This window comes from Rattus rattus, chromosome 6 (genome assembly GCF_011064425.1).
Source record: "Rattus rattus isolate New Zealand chromosome 6, Rrattus_CSIRO_v1, whole genome shotgun sequence".
Taxonomy (NCBI): Eukaryota; Metazoa; Chordata; class Mammalia; order Rodentia; family Muridae; genus Rattus; species Rattus rattus.
The window spans coordinates 143,202,882-143,219,475 of NC_046159.1; the positions used below are offsets into that span (position 1 = coordinate 143,202,882).

General features: G+C 37.9%; 1 protein-coding gene across 1 annotated transcript in view; it reads left to right on the top strand.

Moving 5' to 3' along the window:
* Sema3d (semaphorin 3D) overlaps positions 1-16,594 on the top strand; it is a 191,221-nt gene that overhangs the window by 123,088 nt on the left and 51,539 nt on the right. Inside the window, exons 7-8 of the mRNA XM_032907050.1 lie at positions 826-954; positions 13,172-13,314. Of these exons, the coding sequence (XP_032762941.1) occupies positions 826-954; positions 13,172-13,314 (272 nt within the window). The remainder of the gene's footprint in view (positions 1-825; positions 955-13,171; positions 13,315-16,594) is intronic.

The window sequence follows — 16,594 nt, forward strand, 5'->3', positions numbered from 1 at the left end:
CCTCCTCCTCCTCCTCTTCCTCCTCCTCCTCCTCCTCCTCCTCTTTCTCTTCCTCTTCCTCCTCTTTCCTTCTCTTCCTCCTCCCCCTCCTCTTCCTCCTCCCCCTCTTCCCCCTCCTCCCCCTCCTCCTCCTCCTCTTCCTCTCCCTCTTCTCCTCCTCTCCCCTCCCCCCCCCTTCCTCCCCCCCCTCTCCTTCCTCCTCCCTCCCCCCCTCCCCCTCTTCTTCCTCCCCTCCCCCCCCCTCCTCTTCCTCCTCCTCCCCTCCCCCTCCTCCTTCTCTTCCTGCTCCTCCCCCTCTTCCCCCTCTTCCCCCTCTTCCTCCTCCTCCTCTGCTCCTTGTCCCCATTTCACCCCCTACTCTCTTTCTCTCTCTTTCCTTTTTTCCTTTCTTCCTTATTATTCTTTTCTGTCCTTCACGAAACAGTCACTTCATATAACATAGGACCAAAATGTAGGAGGAAGCAAGAGCACAATCTTCCCTTTGTTTATCATAGCCTTAGAGACACGGTCATCTCAAGGAATGCAGCATGTTATAATTACCAGGGATGACTTCAGCGTTGAAAGCTCCCTTTCCGCAGGGGATGGACAAAGAAAAGCTGTGGCCAGGAGGTTGTGTCAGTGAAGCAAATACGAATTTCACTATCCAGCTTTCTAGCTCTGCTTATCAATGTAAATTGGGTGACCTCTTCAGCTAAGCTATTCCTTCAGAATCTAAAAAATATATGAAGCAACATGTTATAGTGTTAAACAGACCGTGTACTGGGTGTCTTATCATCTTCTACTTCTGTTGCCTTAGCAGTCCCATGTTTGCTTTGTGTCTTGCAGATGAGCACCTCTACTCTGGAACAGCTTCTGATTTTCTTGGCAAAGACACTGCATTCACAAGATCCCTTGGGCTAATGCAGGACCACCATTACATCAGAACTGACATTTCGGAACACTACTGGCTCAATGGTTAGAGATGTTTCTCTTCTGTTTGTTTTGACTTTGCGTTTGGAAAAATGAGAAGCTCACTAATATGTATGTAAATGTGTTGAGGAGAGATGATTTGGTACACCACTTAAGAATATATATGAAATTATTTCACATTAAATTAGACTAATCTCCAGAAACTGTGTGTGTGTGTGTGTGTGTGTGTGTGGTATATGTGTCCGTGTACAGCTGATAGTTACTATGTCCTATAACCCTGACATGTCTTTGGTACTCTTGTGCTCTAATAAAGGTGTTTTTTTAAATATACTTAAAATGACATTTGAGACATAATGAAAAGTTTAATTTTAAAGATGAGTAAAGTATAAATGTGAAAAGTTGAGTGATTTGACTAAGGTCTCGCAATCTTTCAGATATAGTACTAGGGTTTAAACTGTCAATCTGTGTTCCATGTTTTAATGCAAAGCTTATTAGCTCAACAGAAAGGAGATAGATAGTAATGCTAACTTCTTTATCATATCTTAATTATCACATACAATTATATATGCCTCAGTTATTATATACACTGTGTATAAGTTAATTAGCATTTTCCATTTCTTATATATTGGCAGAGATAAGTTTAATACTAACTTCTGCTGGTAAAATTATGTTTGGTTTTAGAAATAGCACTCCAAGATTTTTAAATATTGATATTGGTTTGACTAAGTATTCGTATGTTTAAATATTATATGGTATTCGTGGTTTAAAAGGCAGGAAATTTTTGTAAAAAAAAACCCCTAAGGAATTTATGTGGTTACATCAAGGACTAATATAAGACTATTTCACACACTGTCTTACTTTATTCCATTTCCAGGGGAAATAAGATAGTTTATTTAAATAGTCAGATCACATTTAGAAGTTCCAGCAAAATTGGTGGGTTTGGTGGAGAAGGCCAAACCAGAGATTTCCAAGGAGCTATCTTCCTATCTTCGAGTGTCTTTTGAAAAGTGACAATAAAACAAAAGGAAAGACACTTTTGAAAACATTCCTACTGTCAAAACCTGTAATTCCTTTCGTTTAGCCAGTAAAGTGTTTTCCAAACTGGCTCTCAAAGAAAAAGCTACTAACTTCCAATGGGTTTTGGAATTATCTGATTTGAGAGCAAACACATAGGTTTGCCCTTTTATACCTGCTCATATAAATATTCTCGTGGATTTAAAATAAAGCATAAAATTGCGTCTTTCTATTTAGGAATGGCAAATGTCCCCACATAAAAAAAGTCATTTAGAAGATAATCTAGTCATTCTTCATTGTGACATGTCCATAAAGAACTCTACGTATGCAGTTTTTGTCTAAAATCTTATTGATGCTGTTGCCATTTGAGTATAATTACAAACTAGGACACTTTTCAAATGACTGCTATTTCCCCCAACAGCTCTTAAGCCTTTTGCATTCTGAATGCTACTCCACCCAATGGATCAACAAAGACAGGCAGTGCACAAACACCTTCCTCTGCCTTTCTATATAGGTCCATTCTATGTTGCTAGCATGGAGTCTCAGGGTAGTGAACAATGGGGCTGAAACACTTTCATCTTATGAGTTGGCCCATTTCCATAGTCTCTGCTTCATCTTTGCCCCTGTATTTCTTTCAGCCAGAACAAATTTGGGGTCAAAAGTTTTGTGGGTGGATTGGTGTCCTTCTCCCTCCACTGCGGGTCTTGCCTGACTACAGGCGGTGGCCACTTCAGTTCCATATTCCTACTGCTATGAGTCTCAGCTAAGGTCATCCCCCTAGACTCCTTGGAGCCTTACCCATCCCAGGTCTCTGGGATGCCCGAGAGATGCTCCCCTACCTTCACCATTCATTTTACTGACCTTTGGCCCTCTCTCCTATCTCTGCCTACATTTGATCAGGAACACTGCTCCCTTCCCCTTCCCATCCCCTCTCAAATTTTTTTTCTGGCTATTCTCTATGACCATAGTGAATCATGTCTCCTATGACAGTGGGTTTTATTTGGGACTACAGGTAAATGAAATTATTGGTGGCTGAATCTTTGTGAGACGGGCTCGGAATGGGTGTTCCTTCATTGTTTAATCTTTGCCTCTCTATTTCCTTGTGTCTATAGACATAGCATTCACATTTTATATCCGTCTTGAGTTTTCATTTGGGCATTTTGTTTTTTGGGCTAATTTTTGGTGTATTTTTTTTTGATTGGGTTACCTCACTGGGGATGATATTTTTCTATTTCATAAATCATTTAATATTGAATGTACCCATTTTCTGTATCCATTCCTCCTGTTGAAGGGCATCTGGGTTCTTCAGCCCTATTATAAAAGCTGTTCTACCTTTTATTTTAGGGCATCTTTTTGGGTAGCCCAAAATCCTAAATTCTGATGACTGATTTCAGAATTTTTGTCCACCAAAATGGAGGAGGTTCCTCTTTCTCCATGGCATCCTAGCTGATCTTAGCCATTTCTATTCCAGGTGAAATCTCAAATGACTAAAGATCACATTTTCTATATCTATTCTTTGTTTGGCTCTGAGGGGCAGTTCAGACCTCTATCTGTTTTTTCAGTTTCTGTTGGTTTATTTTGTCTAACAAATAAAAGCTTTTGCAGTTTATGAGATCCCATTTGTCGATTCTTGATCTTGACCATAGTGAATTTTTGTTCAGGAAATTGTCTCCTTGTGAGTTACAGTTTTTCTTCTATTGGTGTATCTTTTTTGATGTAGGTCCTTGATCCCCAAAGGACAAGTATATGGTCTGCATTCTTCTTCAGGTATTTCTGAAAATGTATTCTCAAAAAAATCTCTGGGTCTTCAAATTGGTCATCTTGATTAGTTTTTTCACTATTTTTAAGTTCAGGAAAATTTGAAGTCCTTTTATTGTGTGTGTGTGTTTCAGATGAATTTGTGTCTTTGAAGAATTGGATTGGTATTTGTGTGTTTCTTAAAAAGCCATTTTTACTATATTAATCCTGCCAATCCATGAGCATGGGAGTCTGAGTCTTCTTAAATTTCTTTCTTCAGAGTCTTGAATTACTACAAACTAATAGACAGTGATGTGTTTCCTAAACAGGACCTGTCTTTGTGTGAGGAAGGCTACTGATTTATTTGAAAATGAATACCCCAGCCACTGCTGAAGGTTTATCAGCTTTATGAACGTTTGGGATCACTTAAATATACTATCATATCATCTGCAAATAGTGATATTTTGACTTCTTCTTTTCCGATCTGTATCCCCTTGACCTCCTTTTGTTGTCTTATTGCTCTGGCTAGAACTTCCAAAGTAGTTAGAAGAATAGGAAATCTTGATTGGCATCAGGAAAATATGTGAGATTGACAGTAATTTCTTGGTGAATAGAAAATGAATACTGAAAAGGAATAAGCTGCAATAGGTTTACGACAGAGGCCAAGTGGAGAGAAAAGAAAAAAAAAATGAGGGTAGTAGAAAAAGATATATGATAGGAATTTTCTTAAGAATTAAGGAGGCTAACATTCATGGAAATTATTCAATAAAATATATACTGATTAATAGTCAAAGTGGTCTACTAGGATATTTCTATGTTCTTCTGCCATTATTATATTATTGAACTGTGTCAACTTACACACACACACACACACACACACACACACACACACACACACACTATACCTATTTTATTTGAACACAAATACCTGTTTGTAAATCTTAACTATCACTTATGTGGGCACTTACTCAAAATCATTTAGGCATTCTACGAGCTGAATTTGTGTCAGGATAACCACTGCTGATATTATTCCTGAAAGTGGGAGAAGTAGGAGGCAACATAGAAAGTCTAAACCTTTGCTTTTCTCCCATGTCTCTTTAACATTTGACCTACTGATCTCCTTTCAATGAGCTCAATCTACCTCTTGATCTCCACTGTAATATGTGCTGTTTCCTGAAACGTTAATTCCCATCCTTTGTCATTAAGTGACCTTGAAATGTTTCTATGGGTTCCTACATCCTCATCTTAAATTAGATTTAAAATTGTTCTATACAGAAATAAGAATATCAAATCAAGAATATCAAATTGTGCATGTGTTAGTTGATTTCCCCATTGTCACCACCAAAACACCTTATAAAAGCAGTGTAAAGGAAGGAGAGTTTCCTGTGGCTCGCGATTCAAAAGTGTGAGAGAAGAATGCTGCTCTCACCTCTTCTGTTCCATTTGATCCCTCTGGAAGCACAGCTTAAGGGATGAGGTCACTCACCTTTAAATGGGCTGTCCTCCTTTAGTCAACCCTGTTTGTAAAACCCTCACCAGTGGGCTTGGAGGCTTGCGTGCATGCTAATTGATTATTCAAACAGGATAACCATCATACTTGGTCTAGTTTTGGTTCTTGAATGACCTTCCCCTTGAATTGCATCTAAAAATCTGTAAGCAAAATTTTTGTATCTTGTTTTCCATTCAAACTGCCCCTCGGTGTCAGTTTCCTGATGTTATCGCCCATAATTTTGTTAGCTTCCTTCACCTATTTACCTTGAACTTATCTTTGATCCCTTCCTCTCCTTCAACTCCTCTATCTAATCTTTCAGCAGGCACCTCTATTTCCTTCAAACCCCCTATTGACCTTGTTCTTTCCAGAGCCACTATCCTCCTGTAAGTCTCAAGGCCTCAGAGACATTTTATTGCCCCTATTTGATTGTTTACCACCTAATTCCCCTCTCTTTCATCTCTCCATTTATATTTTTTATGTAGCATATATGTTAGATGTTATCTCAGGCACTTTTACAGTGCAATTTTATTTAATGGCATAGTTTTGAGAAAATTACTATTTGCAGAAAGGCATTAGAAGCAGATACTTAGACACTTAACTAGGACATTCACTTAGGACTGAAATTAAAATAAATCTGTCCAGCTCCGGATGCTAAACTCTTTCTAGGGGATGGAATTCAGGCTTCTCCTGCACAAGCAAGGATCCAGGTTCACACTCAGGTTCCACGTTTCTGTATTTTCCATGTGGGGCTAAAGCACAGCAAAGATTTGGTCTGGCAGTGACTGGTAGAACTGACAGGAGAAAATGTGCGTAGATCAGCTGTAGGAGCAGCCAAGGCACTCTGGACAAACTGAGTAGGTGTGAGTAGTTTGCTAAGGGAACAGAAAGCCAGGATGAAATGACCCCATTGCTTCCAGAGACCCATTCAGTCAAGACTTCCTTGTTCCTGGAAATAAGGCCAGAGCAAAAGAAGAAATGACAGAAAATGTGTAATATTCCTATAATGAGGAGAAAACTGATGGGCAAAGGCAAAATAATGGTTTTTGTCAGGGACCACTTTTATCCTCTGTCATGACAAATGGCCATTTGTACACACATTCAGAATATGGCCCAAAGACAAAAACTACTGGGATTTCTGGCTGAGCAAGGAACGTAAAGGCCAGAATGCAGCTGAACTATTCTAATTGATGGAAGTGAATGTTAACTTAGAAACCGTTTTTTTTTAACCTCGTACTTCACAAATTGAGATGCAATATCCAGAAAGGGATATGTTTGGGTCTCCTAGCTTGTTCTAAATTGGAAAGTTGATTGTTATTTTTTGTTGTTCTATTGTAGTAATAGTTATGGGGTGGGGGGAAGCCACCTCTGACTTAACTCTGGCTTTGCCACAGAATGACTAGAACCATAGGTTGCTCTGTTTAAAACTCAGGTGTTAACACTAGCAACCAATGATGATTTAAATCTAATATAGTATGAATAAAAACTCAATCAAAGCTGCACATGTGCCTTATTATTTTCCTACTATACACATGAGTCTAGGTTCAATCTCCAGCACTTAAAAGTTTAAATAAGCTTGAAATTTGGTTCCTTATTCTTTCTCACCATGTGCCAGCACTTCAGTGGAATTATGATCTCGAGGACAACATATTTTGAGGAATAAAAACATAAGAAACTTCCCTCAGCACACAAATGTCTTTAAACATGCCTTGTTTAAATTATTGTGACTTATTAATATCTTTGCAATGTCCGGCAATCACATTCCTCATTATTTTTATTACCTGTGGATGTGAAGCTTGCTCTTGAGGTTCACAAGACGATGGTTGGGTTAGAGGAGTGATGGAGAATCAGCAAATCAAATAGTCAGCTCAGTGTGGAATGTGGCTTTCCCTTCCTTCTGTATGTGTTGTAATGCCAGTGCGTCATTTACTCCTTGTGAGGTACATTAAGGATATTTTGTTAAGCTTTGCTTCCTGTGTTTCCTCTATATCAGTTTAAATTCCCACATTTTACACACATGTGATAAGCTAACTTATTTTAAGCCTTATACAATACTTAGATTAAGTAAAATACAAAAAGAAAGAAATTTGGGATAATCCGTTGAATATTTGTTAAGGTTACATAAAATGTATGCTGGACACTTATCTTTAACATGAGGGCTGTGAATTTATTAAATTTTTTGGTAAAATTCAGCCGCTGACCACTCAGGGAATTTAAAATCCTTAAATGCACACCATTCTGTGTCCTGTACCCCATTGGACAGGAGCCAGAATGAGAACAGCTAATGTCTCTCCTGGTCAGACTATCTGTAGGGCCTCCCAGCCCCCTTCATGAGTCAAGAACCATGACTCCTGTGCTGGGGTCTTCCTTGAAACTTCCTCTTAAATAAGTTATTAGGATACATAATAACAGAACAGAAACCCTATGTGCAAGGTAAGGCATCAGCCCGTCCCACTCCCTATCAATATAATCTTTAGATTATACAGAGACAGGGACACAGGGACACCTCAGGGTGCTTACCCAAACGGAGCTGCATTTTTGTGAGAATCTCAGGGTGGATCTACAGAATGTCACCCCTTGGAACATGAAAACAAGTAATGAACCTTGGATGCATGTGTTTTTGTTTTCTTTCTGGAGTAGCTGGGAACTTTTGTTTTAAATTTTCATTTTTACCATATTAGAGGGGAGTTTAATTTAAAATTTCTGCTGAAACTGTCTGTTGTCTGTAAATCCTCCCACATGGAAGGAGATGTTAAAAACAATTGGAAGACAACATAAGGAGAAATCAAAGGCGATTGGAAAATCACTGTTGATAAAGTATACTGGGGTAGTATGATCACCCTGTGCAAAAGAGACTTGTGGGAGAAAGAAACATGTTATGCTCTGTAGGCTAAGATTTTGTCATCTTCAATTTGGCAGTGCCTCACAGTGTCATGCTAGAGGTTCAGTTCTAAAAACACATAGTTTCAAATTCTGTCCCTATTAGGAAATATGTTTTAAATGCCAGGGGGAGGGGAGTTTGCTATAATAAAGCCCAGGTGTCTATTGCTATGGGTTTAAATTGTTGAATTCAACAACCATGCATTAATTAAATGATAGCTATTTTTACCCAAAATTGGCAGCCAATCAGGAAAGAATTTCTATCATAAAATGCTAACAACGGTGTTCTAAGACAAAACCTTGGTATAATCTAAAAGAAAGAAATGCACTGTTCTCAAGACTTGCATTTATTTTTAGCTTGTAAGTCTGTTTACTGTTTCGATCACAGAACAGAACACTACTTGATACTCACTCTTCTCTCCCATAATTAGATTTCTTCATATAATAAACAGTTGGCTTTGACTTCCCCTCAAAAATAATTTTCTTCCAAGACTTGTAAAAAAGAACCACACACAATAAAAATCAGTGATGACTGAACGAACAGCACAGTGTCACAGATGTTGCATGTTCTATGTTATCCACCAGTGAAAAGATCTGTGCTGGCCACACTATGGTAATTTCTGCCATCTGTGTCATGCAGAATTCCTGAAATGTAGGCTGCTGTCACACCCTAGCTTTCTGTCATTTCAGGGGGTGTCCTCTGGCAACAGCTGCATGTTTTCACTTTCAGAAAGGTTGCCCTGTGTATGTCTGCAGCATGACCTCAGCATGTCCCATAGGTCTGTCCTCTCTTCAGACCTTGTGTATTCTACTCTTTACATACTGTTTGTTTATGTAAATAAATCGAGGATCAGTCGGCCCAAATCATCTCAGGGGAACATTCTCCCAACTCCTCATCTGATTGCCTGACAAAACCATATTTATTTATTTATTTATTTTATTTTTATTTTATTTTATTTTTGAGACAAGGTTTCTCTTTGAGACAAAACCCCGGCTGTCCTGGAATTCACTCTGTAGACCAGGATAGCCTTCAACTCACAGAGATCCACCTAGCTCTTCCTTCCATGTGCTTAAAGAGGGGATTAAAGGGGGTTCACCACCATGTCTGTCTTAGTTCTTTGTTTAATGCTAGAGAGGCTCATTCCATAGCCCAAACTAGCCTAGGATTTGCTAGGTAGCTAAGCCTTCCCTGAACTCATAACAGTTCTCCTGTGCCATCATTCAAAGTTCTTGGATTGTGTAGCCATGTTCAGCTTGAAGAATATTTTATAAACAATTCTGCCCTTCAGTTGGTCTGACTATTTGGTTCTTTTCTGATTTGAGCTATGAAGTCCTCTTTTTTTTTTTCCTAAAGAAAAGATTATACATTTTCAGCCTTTTTGTTTAGATTGTTTGGATTTTGTTGTTGTTTGTTTTGTTTTGCTTTGCTTTGCGATAGGTCCTCACTATCCAGCGCTGGCTGTCTTGGAAGTTACTATACAGATCTTGCTGGCCCTGAACTCGCAGAGATCCTTCTGCTTCTTTCCACTCCCACCTCCCATACCTGACTGCTAGAATTAAAGTCATAGGCTACCATACCTGGCAAGAATGTGAATTCTGTACCACTGCACCAATGGCTTTAAATTTTCATTGTAAATGTATACTAGTAAGCTAGAGGCATGGTACAGCAATAATGATCACGCACTGTTCTCCTGCAGGATCTGGATTCTAATTGTAGCACCAACATAGTAGCTCAGAAGCACAGTAACTCTAGTCCCAGGGATTCTGAGAACCTCTTCTGAGTCCATGGGAAATATCCATACAAAGATGCACAGATACACAAGCTAACAAAATATCCATGCACGTAATAAAATAGAACACCATAGAGGCAAAGAGGATGATAAATTTAAAATCAGGAAATAAACATGTCTTTTATACAGATCCAAAAATATACCAACATTTCAAGAGTCATCACAAAGCATGTGTAACTTTTATTGATTTCATATTTAAGTGCTACAATCTGTTATGCTCACAGTAAAGTCTGTTTTAAGCTCCTGTATTTGACTAAAAGGAGAGGGCCAATTGTATTTCTATGATTTCTAAATAATGTATCTTGGCGTCCTTTAAGCTCACCCTAAGTACTAAAGACTTACTTATTCATTCTTTGCTCTCTCATACGGCCATGCATTTTCATCACTAGCCAATCTTTATCTACAGAGCACTCATGTCCACGTCAGTGACTCATCAATTCAGATGATTGAAAGCATCTTGGTGTTTATTTCTGTTAATGCCCACGTAGCTAAACTATGACTGCAGATTTTCTCCTAGCTCTACAGCATTGCATTAGAGACCTTTAAGACATTCTCTGCAGTATTACCCATCCATGCTTCATGTCTGTAGGAACATTATCATTTTCCACCACTGACGCTCCTTTTAAATTAACTGCAGCATCAGAACTGGTTTGCTTCAGCGTTTTATTACATATGCAAATGTCTACCTACTCTGAATGAAAACTGAAGCCAGTACTTATCAGTTATTATTTGATCCTTGCCATCTTAGCATTAATACTAATGATTTATTTTCATTATTGTTGTTGAAGACCTAGTCACACATGTAGAAAAAAAAATCATGTGGTTTCCCAGTATCTGTTTGCTATTTGTTTGTTTGAAACAGCATTTTCCATAGTCCAAGCTGGCCTCAAACTTGCTTTTAAGCAAGGATGATCTTGTCCTCCACCTCCCTGTGGCAGTATTACAGATGCCTTCCACAGCACTTACCTGTGATGCTTCTTTTTAAGAAAACATTTAAATAACAAGTCAAAAGAGATTGTTAGCAAGAAGGATTGTTTTTACATTTCTCAGGCCTAAAAATCAAGTGTAATTTGGTAGCAACTAGAATGTTAGTCTCACAGATCATACTACAGACCAAAACCCTGAGTAGAAATGCGATTGAGCCTTGACAATTTAAGAGACCTTGAAAATTAACTTTTTCAAGTCTCATGTGCTTTTCTAAAAATAACTTACAGGTATTTGGGGGGAGGGGCCATAACCAAAGCTGGATTATGAGTAATATAAGAGTGCATTGGGAAATAATAAGGAATGTAAAAAAAACAAGAACTTTATTGAGGCATTTCTCTCTTTTCTTAGGGCAAGGACTGGCCAGAAAAGGCTAGGCAGATAGATATGGAACTACTGATTACTTGATTTTTCTCTCTCTCTCTCTCTCTCTCTGTCTCTCTCTCTGTCTCTCTCTCTCTCTCTCTCTCTGTCTCTCTCTCTGTTGTGTGTGTGTTTGCACGTGTGTGTGTGCATGTGTTTGTGTGTGTGTGTATGTGTAAGAGAGAGAGACAGAGACCGAGAGAGACAGAGACCGAGAGAGACAGAGACAGAGACAGAGACCATGTTTTTGTTGTTTAGATTTGAGAAAAGATCTCAAGTAGCCAAGGTCTGTCTTGAATTCTTGACCCATGAGATTAAAGTTAGTGCAAGCATGACTTTTAAAGAATGCTACTTCAAACCTTCCTTTATGGGACTTGGTCACTTGCCATTCTTTTACTGGAAAATGATTTGTCAGAACTCTTGAGATATATAAAAATCATATCCTTAGGCAGAAACCATCAAGAATAATGTGATGTTTTATCATCTTTCTTCTGAATACTTAGTGCCTTGTGATTCCTGCAGGTTCGTCATACATTCTACTTAACACAACTGATTCCTCTGCTCCCAGAGAGCCTTGTTTATCTATGCTTTTACCCCAAACATCTTTTCTGAACCAAATACAGACCTGTTATCAGGTTGACTTACAGTTACACAAAACAACAACTTGAAATGGCCAGTGTTTTCTAATCAAGGCATTGGGAAACTTTATCAGACTTAGAAGCAGCACAAAGGGATTTTCCTCTTGTGATGCAAACATTGTGTCACTGACCATTTATGAGGGATGCCTTTCTAAGTCAGGACACTCAGCCCTGTTAACTTGGAATAATCATATCATTACTGCAAGTACACACTATGCTCAGGCTTCCCAGCCATGATGTGCTCATCACCATGGCAGTCACATATCACTATCTCTATCATAATGCATCACACTGATCTTGGCCTTACTTTGTAATTTCTGTGGTACTGGTGATGGGACCCAGACTTAACACAACTTATGAAACTGCCTTACCACTGAGGTGTCTCCAGTCCTTTTTGTCTTTTCTATTTCGGAGGCACAACCTCATTAATTTACATAAGTAAGCTTTGAACTCACCATGTAGGCCTTGTACATGTGACCTGGTATTACAAGTATGTGCTGCTGTGGTAAGCTATGATTTATATTTGATGAATGTTAGGTGCTGCCAGCTACTAAGTGCTTTTGTGTAGATATTATTCAATACTACTAGACAAAGAACATTAGCAGCTCCATATTATATATAAGAAATGTGAGGCATAAATAGCTTCTTGGACTTTACACTAAGACCCCGTGTGCAAAATTACCTAAAATATCTTTAAAATGTAAACTCTAGAATATCTCTAGGGCATATGCTAGAGATAACGTAGTCAGTACTGGTCATTTTTATTCCACCTCTGGTGAATTTCACAGCAAAATAAAGAATACCACAATTGTCATTGTTAATGAGATGTATAGGTTTCCCCAAGTTCCTTACAAATCATACAGTTATTAAAAAAGACAGTCTCACCATAAAAAGAATATAAAATCAGAATCTTTGGATGAAAAAAAAACCTCTCAAGTCATCTGCATAACATTTTGATCAATAGTGGACCATTTATATTCTGTAGGGATTGAGGTCTCATAAGATTATAGTGCCTAGTGACATCATGGTCAGTTATGTTCCTGTAATTACATTCTACAATGTTTGAATAGTAATGATAACATCACTGGATAATTTATTTCTCAGGATATAGATCCCTGTTATTATATGGCGTGTGACTGATTAAGTTAGAATCACGAAGAGTTGTATCCCCAACACTGTGTCACCCACTCCAGAAACTCCTGACAGACTTGTTCCTTAGCTCTTTGTGTTACCGCATGCTCTCACACAGTACGTTTTCCATACATCTTGTTTCTTCCATTCACCTCTCAAATCACCTTCTTCGTAATTCTGCTAGTTGCTGGATTATCTTGTTGTTTTAAGTTGTAACTCTCCTTTCGTCCATACAGGAGCAAAATTTATTGGAACATTCCCCATCCCAGACACCTATAATCCAGATGATGACAAAATATATTTCTTCTTTCGGGAATCATCTCAGGAAGGCAGTACTTCTGACAGAAGCATTCTCTCAAGAGTTGGGAGAGTTTGTAAGGCAAGATTCACATGTTTTTCTTAAAAATTATGAAATTAAGAATTAAGAATTATGCATGAAGTAAAAGTAATTCATCATAAGTGTTGAAGGCATGGTGACCATCCATTATTGATAAATTTGTAAGAAGAATTTATACTATTATATATGAGTATATGGAATATTTATGTGTGTAGTTCTGGAGATGTAATTGTGGAAAGCAAAGACAAGTTATTTTTAAATATCGCCTTTTATTTTCAGGGCTTGATCTGCCTCCCCAGTCTTGCATGTTGTTGGCACTCAGGCACTGATGCTCTGTAACTTACTGCTCTTTCCAGTAAGGGCACGCACTGTCCTGTCCCCCGGAGGAACAAAATTCTGATGTAAACAATCTTATCTTAAAATAGAATCCTCAGAGTAACTTAAACACTACCAAAGTTTTCTCTCTGTTTTTATCAGTACACACAACACCTATACAACAACCATGCATTTTGTTTGGACCAACTTAGTTTGAAATACAGCTATATATTATTATATCAAATATGTCCTATACAGTTAACCTAGACTAAGTTCTAAGAGAAAAATGAAGAAAAGATAGAATGTTTATTTTCAAGAATACTGCACTTAGTTTTTAATGTTGCCATTTAATGTAAATTATAGCCACCAAATTAACAGCTTAAGGCACATTTTGTTCCATCAACACTTTTAGTTGTTTGACTATGGTCTTTATGGAAAAGTGACAGCACCGGAACCAAGCCTTGATTTCTGAATCTATGCATTCTTCCTGGATTTGCCTCTGCTTAAAGAACTTTCGTGAGAAAGAATAAATCAATTACTATGAGCAAGAGCTGTTAAGTTAATAAATACCTTCTGGAGGAAATTTTTCTTTGGTCTTAAACAAACTTTTCTTTAAGTAAGCCTGTCAGTTTTCGTTTCAGTCTGTGCCCTCGGGCTTCCCAACACTTCCAGGGGCAGATACACAAACCATCACCACACTTGAAATGGCTGCTGACAACATCTTTTGAATGAAGCCGACTTGTGAGCCCAGCCCATTCTTTACCTCCTGTCCTAGCCAAAAATGCTTCTCTCTCACTGGTCCCCCTCCTGCACTGGGGACAGAATCTCTAAGAAGCATCCTCATTCTCTTAGAGTCCAAGAATCTGTAGTCTTTTCTTAAATCCTCTGTCTAGGGATGAATGGTCATGCCTGGAGTTGCTCCTGATGGGTTAGTGTACCCAAGCAGGCCACATAACAACAGTATGCCGACCCTGAAAGCCATGCTGTAGATTGGCCCTGTTTAATAAGTAAAATATATTGAAAATGTCAAAAGGAGTTTACAAGCAGTAATGTATTTCATGAGTCTTTTTGAAAAACACATATGACAAGTGCGCTGCTTGTGGGGAATTTTAGTGTTTATTATTTAATGTGTATAATCCATGTGATCGAGTTTTATTTGTAATAAAGTTTTATTCTGGTGTAAGTGAATCTTAAAGATAGATGAATGACAACATTTGTCACAGTTATCAATTTCCATATAGAAACTATACAAACAGGCAGTTCTCTAAGCATGAAACATGGAGTGTTATATTTTAAGCTGTGATCAATCTCCTGAAATACTGAAAATGCAGGGGAAATGCAATAAATGAGTCTTCGCAAGTTAAAAAGTCTCTGAGACTACACAATAAGACTGTCACCTTATCATCCTAACAGACTGTGGGATCAAATAGGGACATGTGATGGGTGAGTTTGACTGAACAAAACAGGCTTTTCACTCAGTGTTTCCTGTCTCTCGATCCTTCTTTTAAGTGGGTGGCATCTATGATAGCTCGCTATGATCTGCTAGTCAAAGGTTCATGATATCTGGTTCTAAATGCGCTCTTTGCAACTGACCTACAGCATATCCAGCTCATACTCACTATGACTTTAGATGTTGTTTTCATGTAAATGAATTCTGACGTTATTTGGAATTCATTCTTTTTTGTTTATTTCCCCTACTTCCAAAATATCATCTTGACATCATCTCTATTTTTTCATCAAGTAATATCAGAAAGCAGATCTTTATAATGAGGCAAAATTGAGTTTGATAATTATAAAAAAATTGAGAAGGAAGATTTTGAAATTGTCAGAATTAAGAGAAAGCCGTGGATGCCTTTGAACTTTACCAGGTTTTGTTCTAATAGCATGGTAGTCCTTTATGCTGCTTGTTCTGCTGACGTTTTCCCAGAGTCTGTATTTAGAAACACAAATGTTTAGTTCTTGCTGCCTTTTATTTCTAACTAATTCTTTGGCATGAAAAGGAAATATTTACATTGCAAGAATTTCATGCCACTTGTGTTATGAAACATAAGAAATTGTGTTATATTGAACTAAACAATCTGTTTTCTTGACTTATTTGGCATAAAGTTATTGGTAAAAGGTTTCTCAAACAGACTCACACATGCACACACACACACACACACACACATACGCACATACATGCACATACAGGCATACACACTAAACATTGTTCAAATGAAAGGCAGATATGTTCAATATTTTAATCTTTCCATGTATCGTCCTTGACTCTTTCAATAACAGCAACAGAATATGCCTTCCCTAAAAGACACACTAAATACTGATTCTAAGCCTCTGTCCTTTCGCAAAAGTAAATTTCACAGGACACCAAAGGTATGCTCCTAATAAAATATGAGATAAATAGGAGATATGAGAAGTTGCCATCAGTGAAGTTTGAAGGCATCAGATGAAGGGAATGATTGTTATGAATCATAGACTGTGAACAGGACTATCCTGTTTGGAGGAATAGAGGACAGGCATTCCACACTTTCGTCAGGGTAGATTCTGTTCACAGAATGCTGAAAATTTGTAACAAGAATTCAAGGCACGTGTCAGCAGAGCAATGACTTGGCTGTAAATTAGGTTATAAGAAGTTTTGTCTCCATGTTAGCAAATGAGAACACTATTCTGTAGGCAGTAGTGTGCCATTCAATACTATTCGGTGTATAGAGGTGTATATTGGATACATTAGGTACCGCTTGAAGAATGCATCTGGATTGAGAAATACTTGTGATTAGGAAGCCTGTCATATCCAACATAGAAATAGAGACATAGAGTTATATTTAGGAAATACTTAAAAGAGAATCTACTTATAAACATCTAAGGTGCAAATAATTATCATTATTTTATTGATAGATCAATACAGACCAATTCAACCCATGACCGTAGTCAAGTTCATATCTGCAATATTTAATGCAGTAGTTACATGCTGTTATGAAATATGACTATCAAGATCAAGAACTAAAAGTAC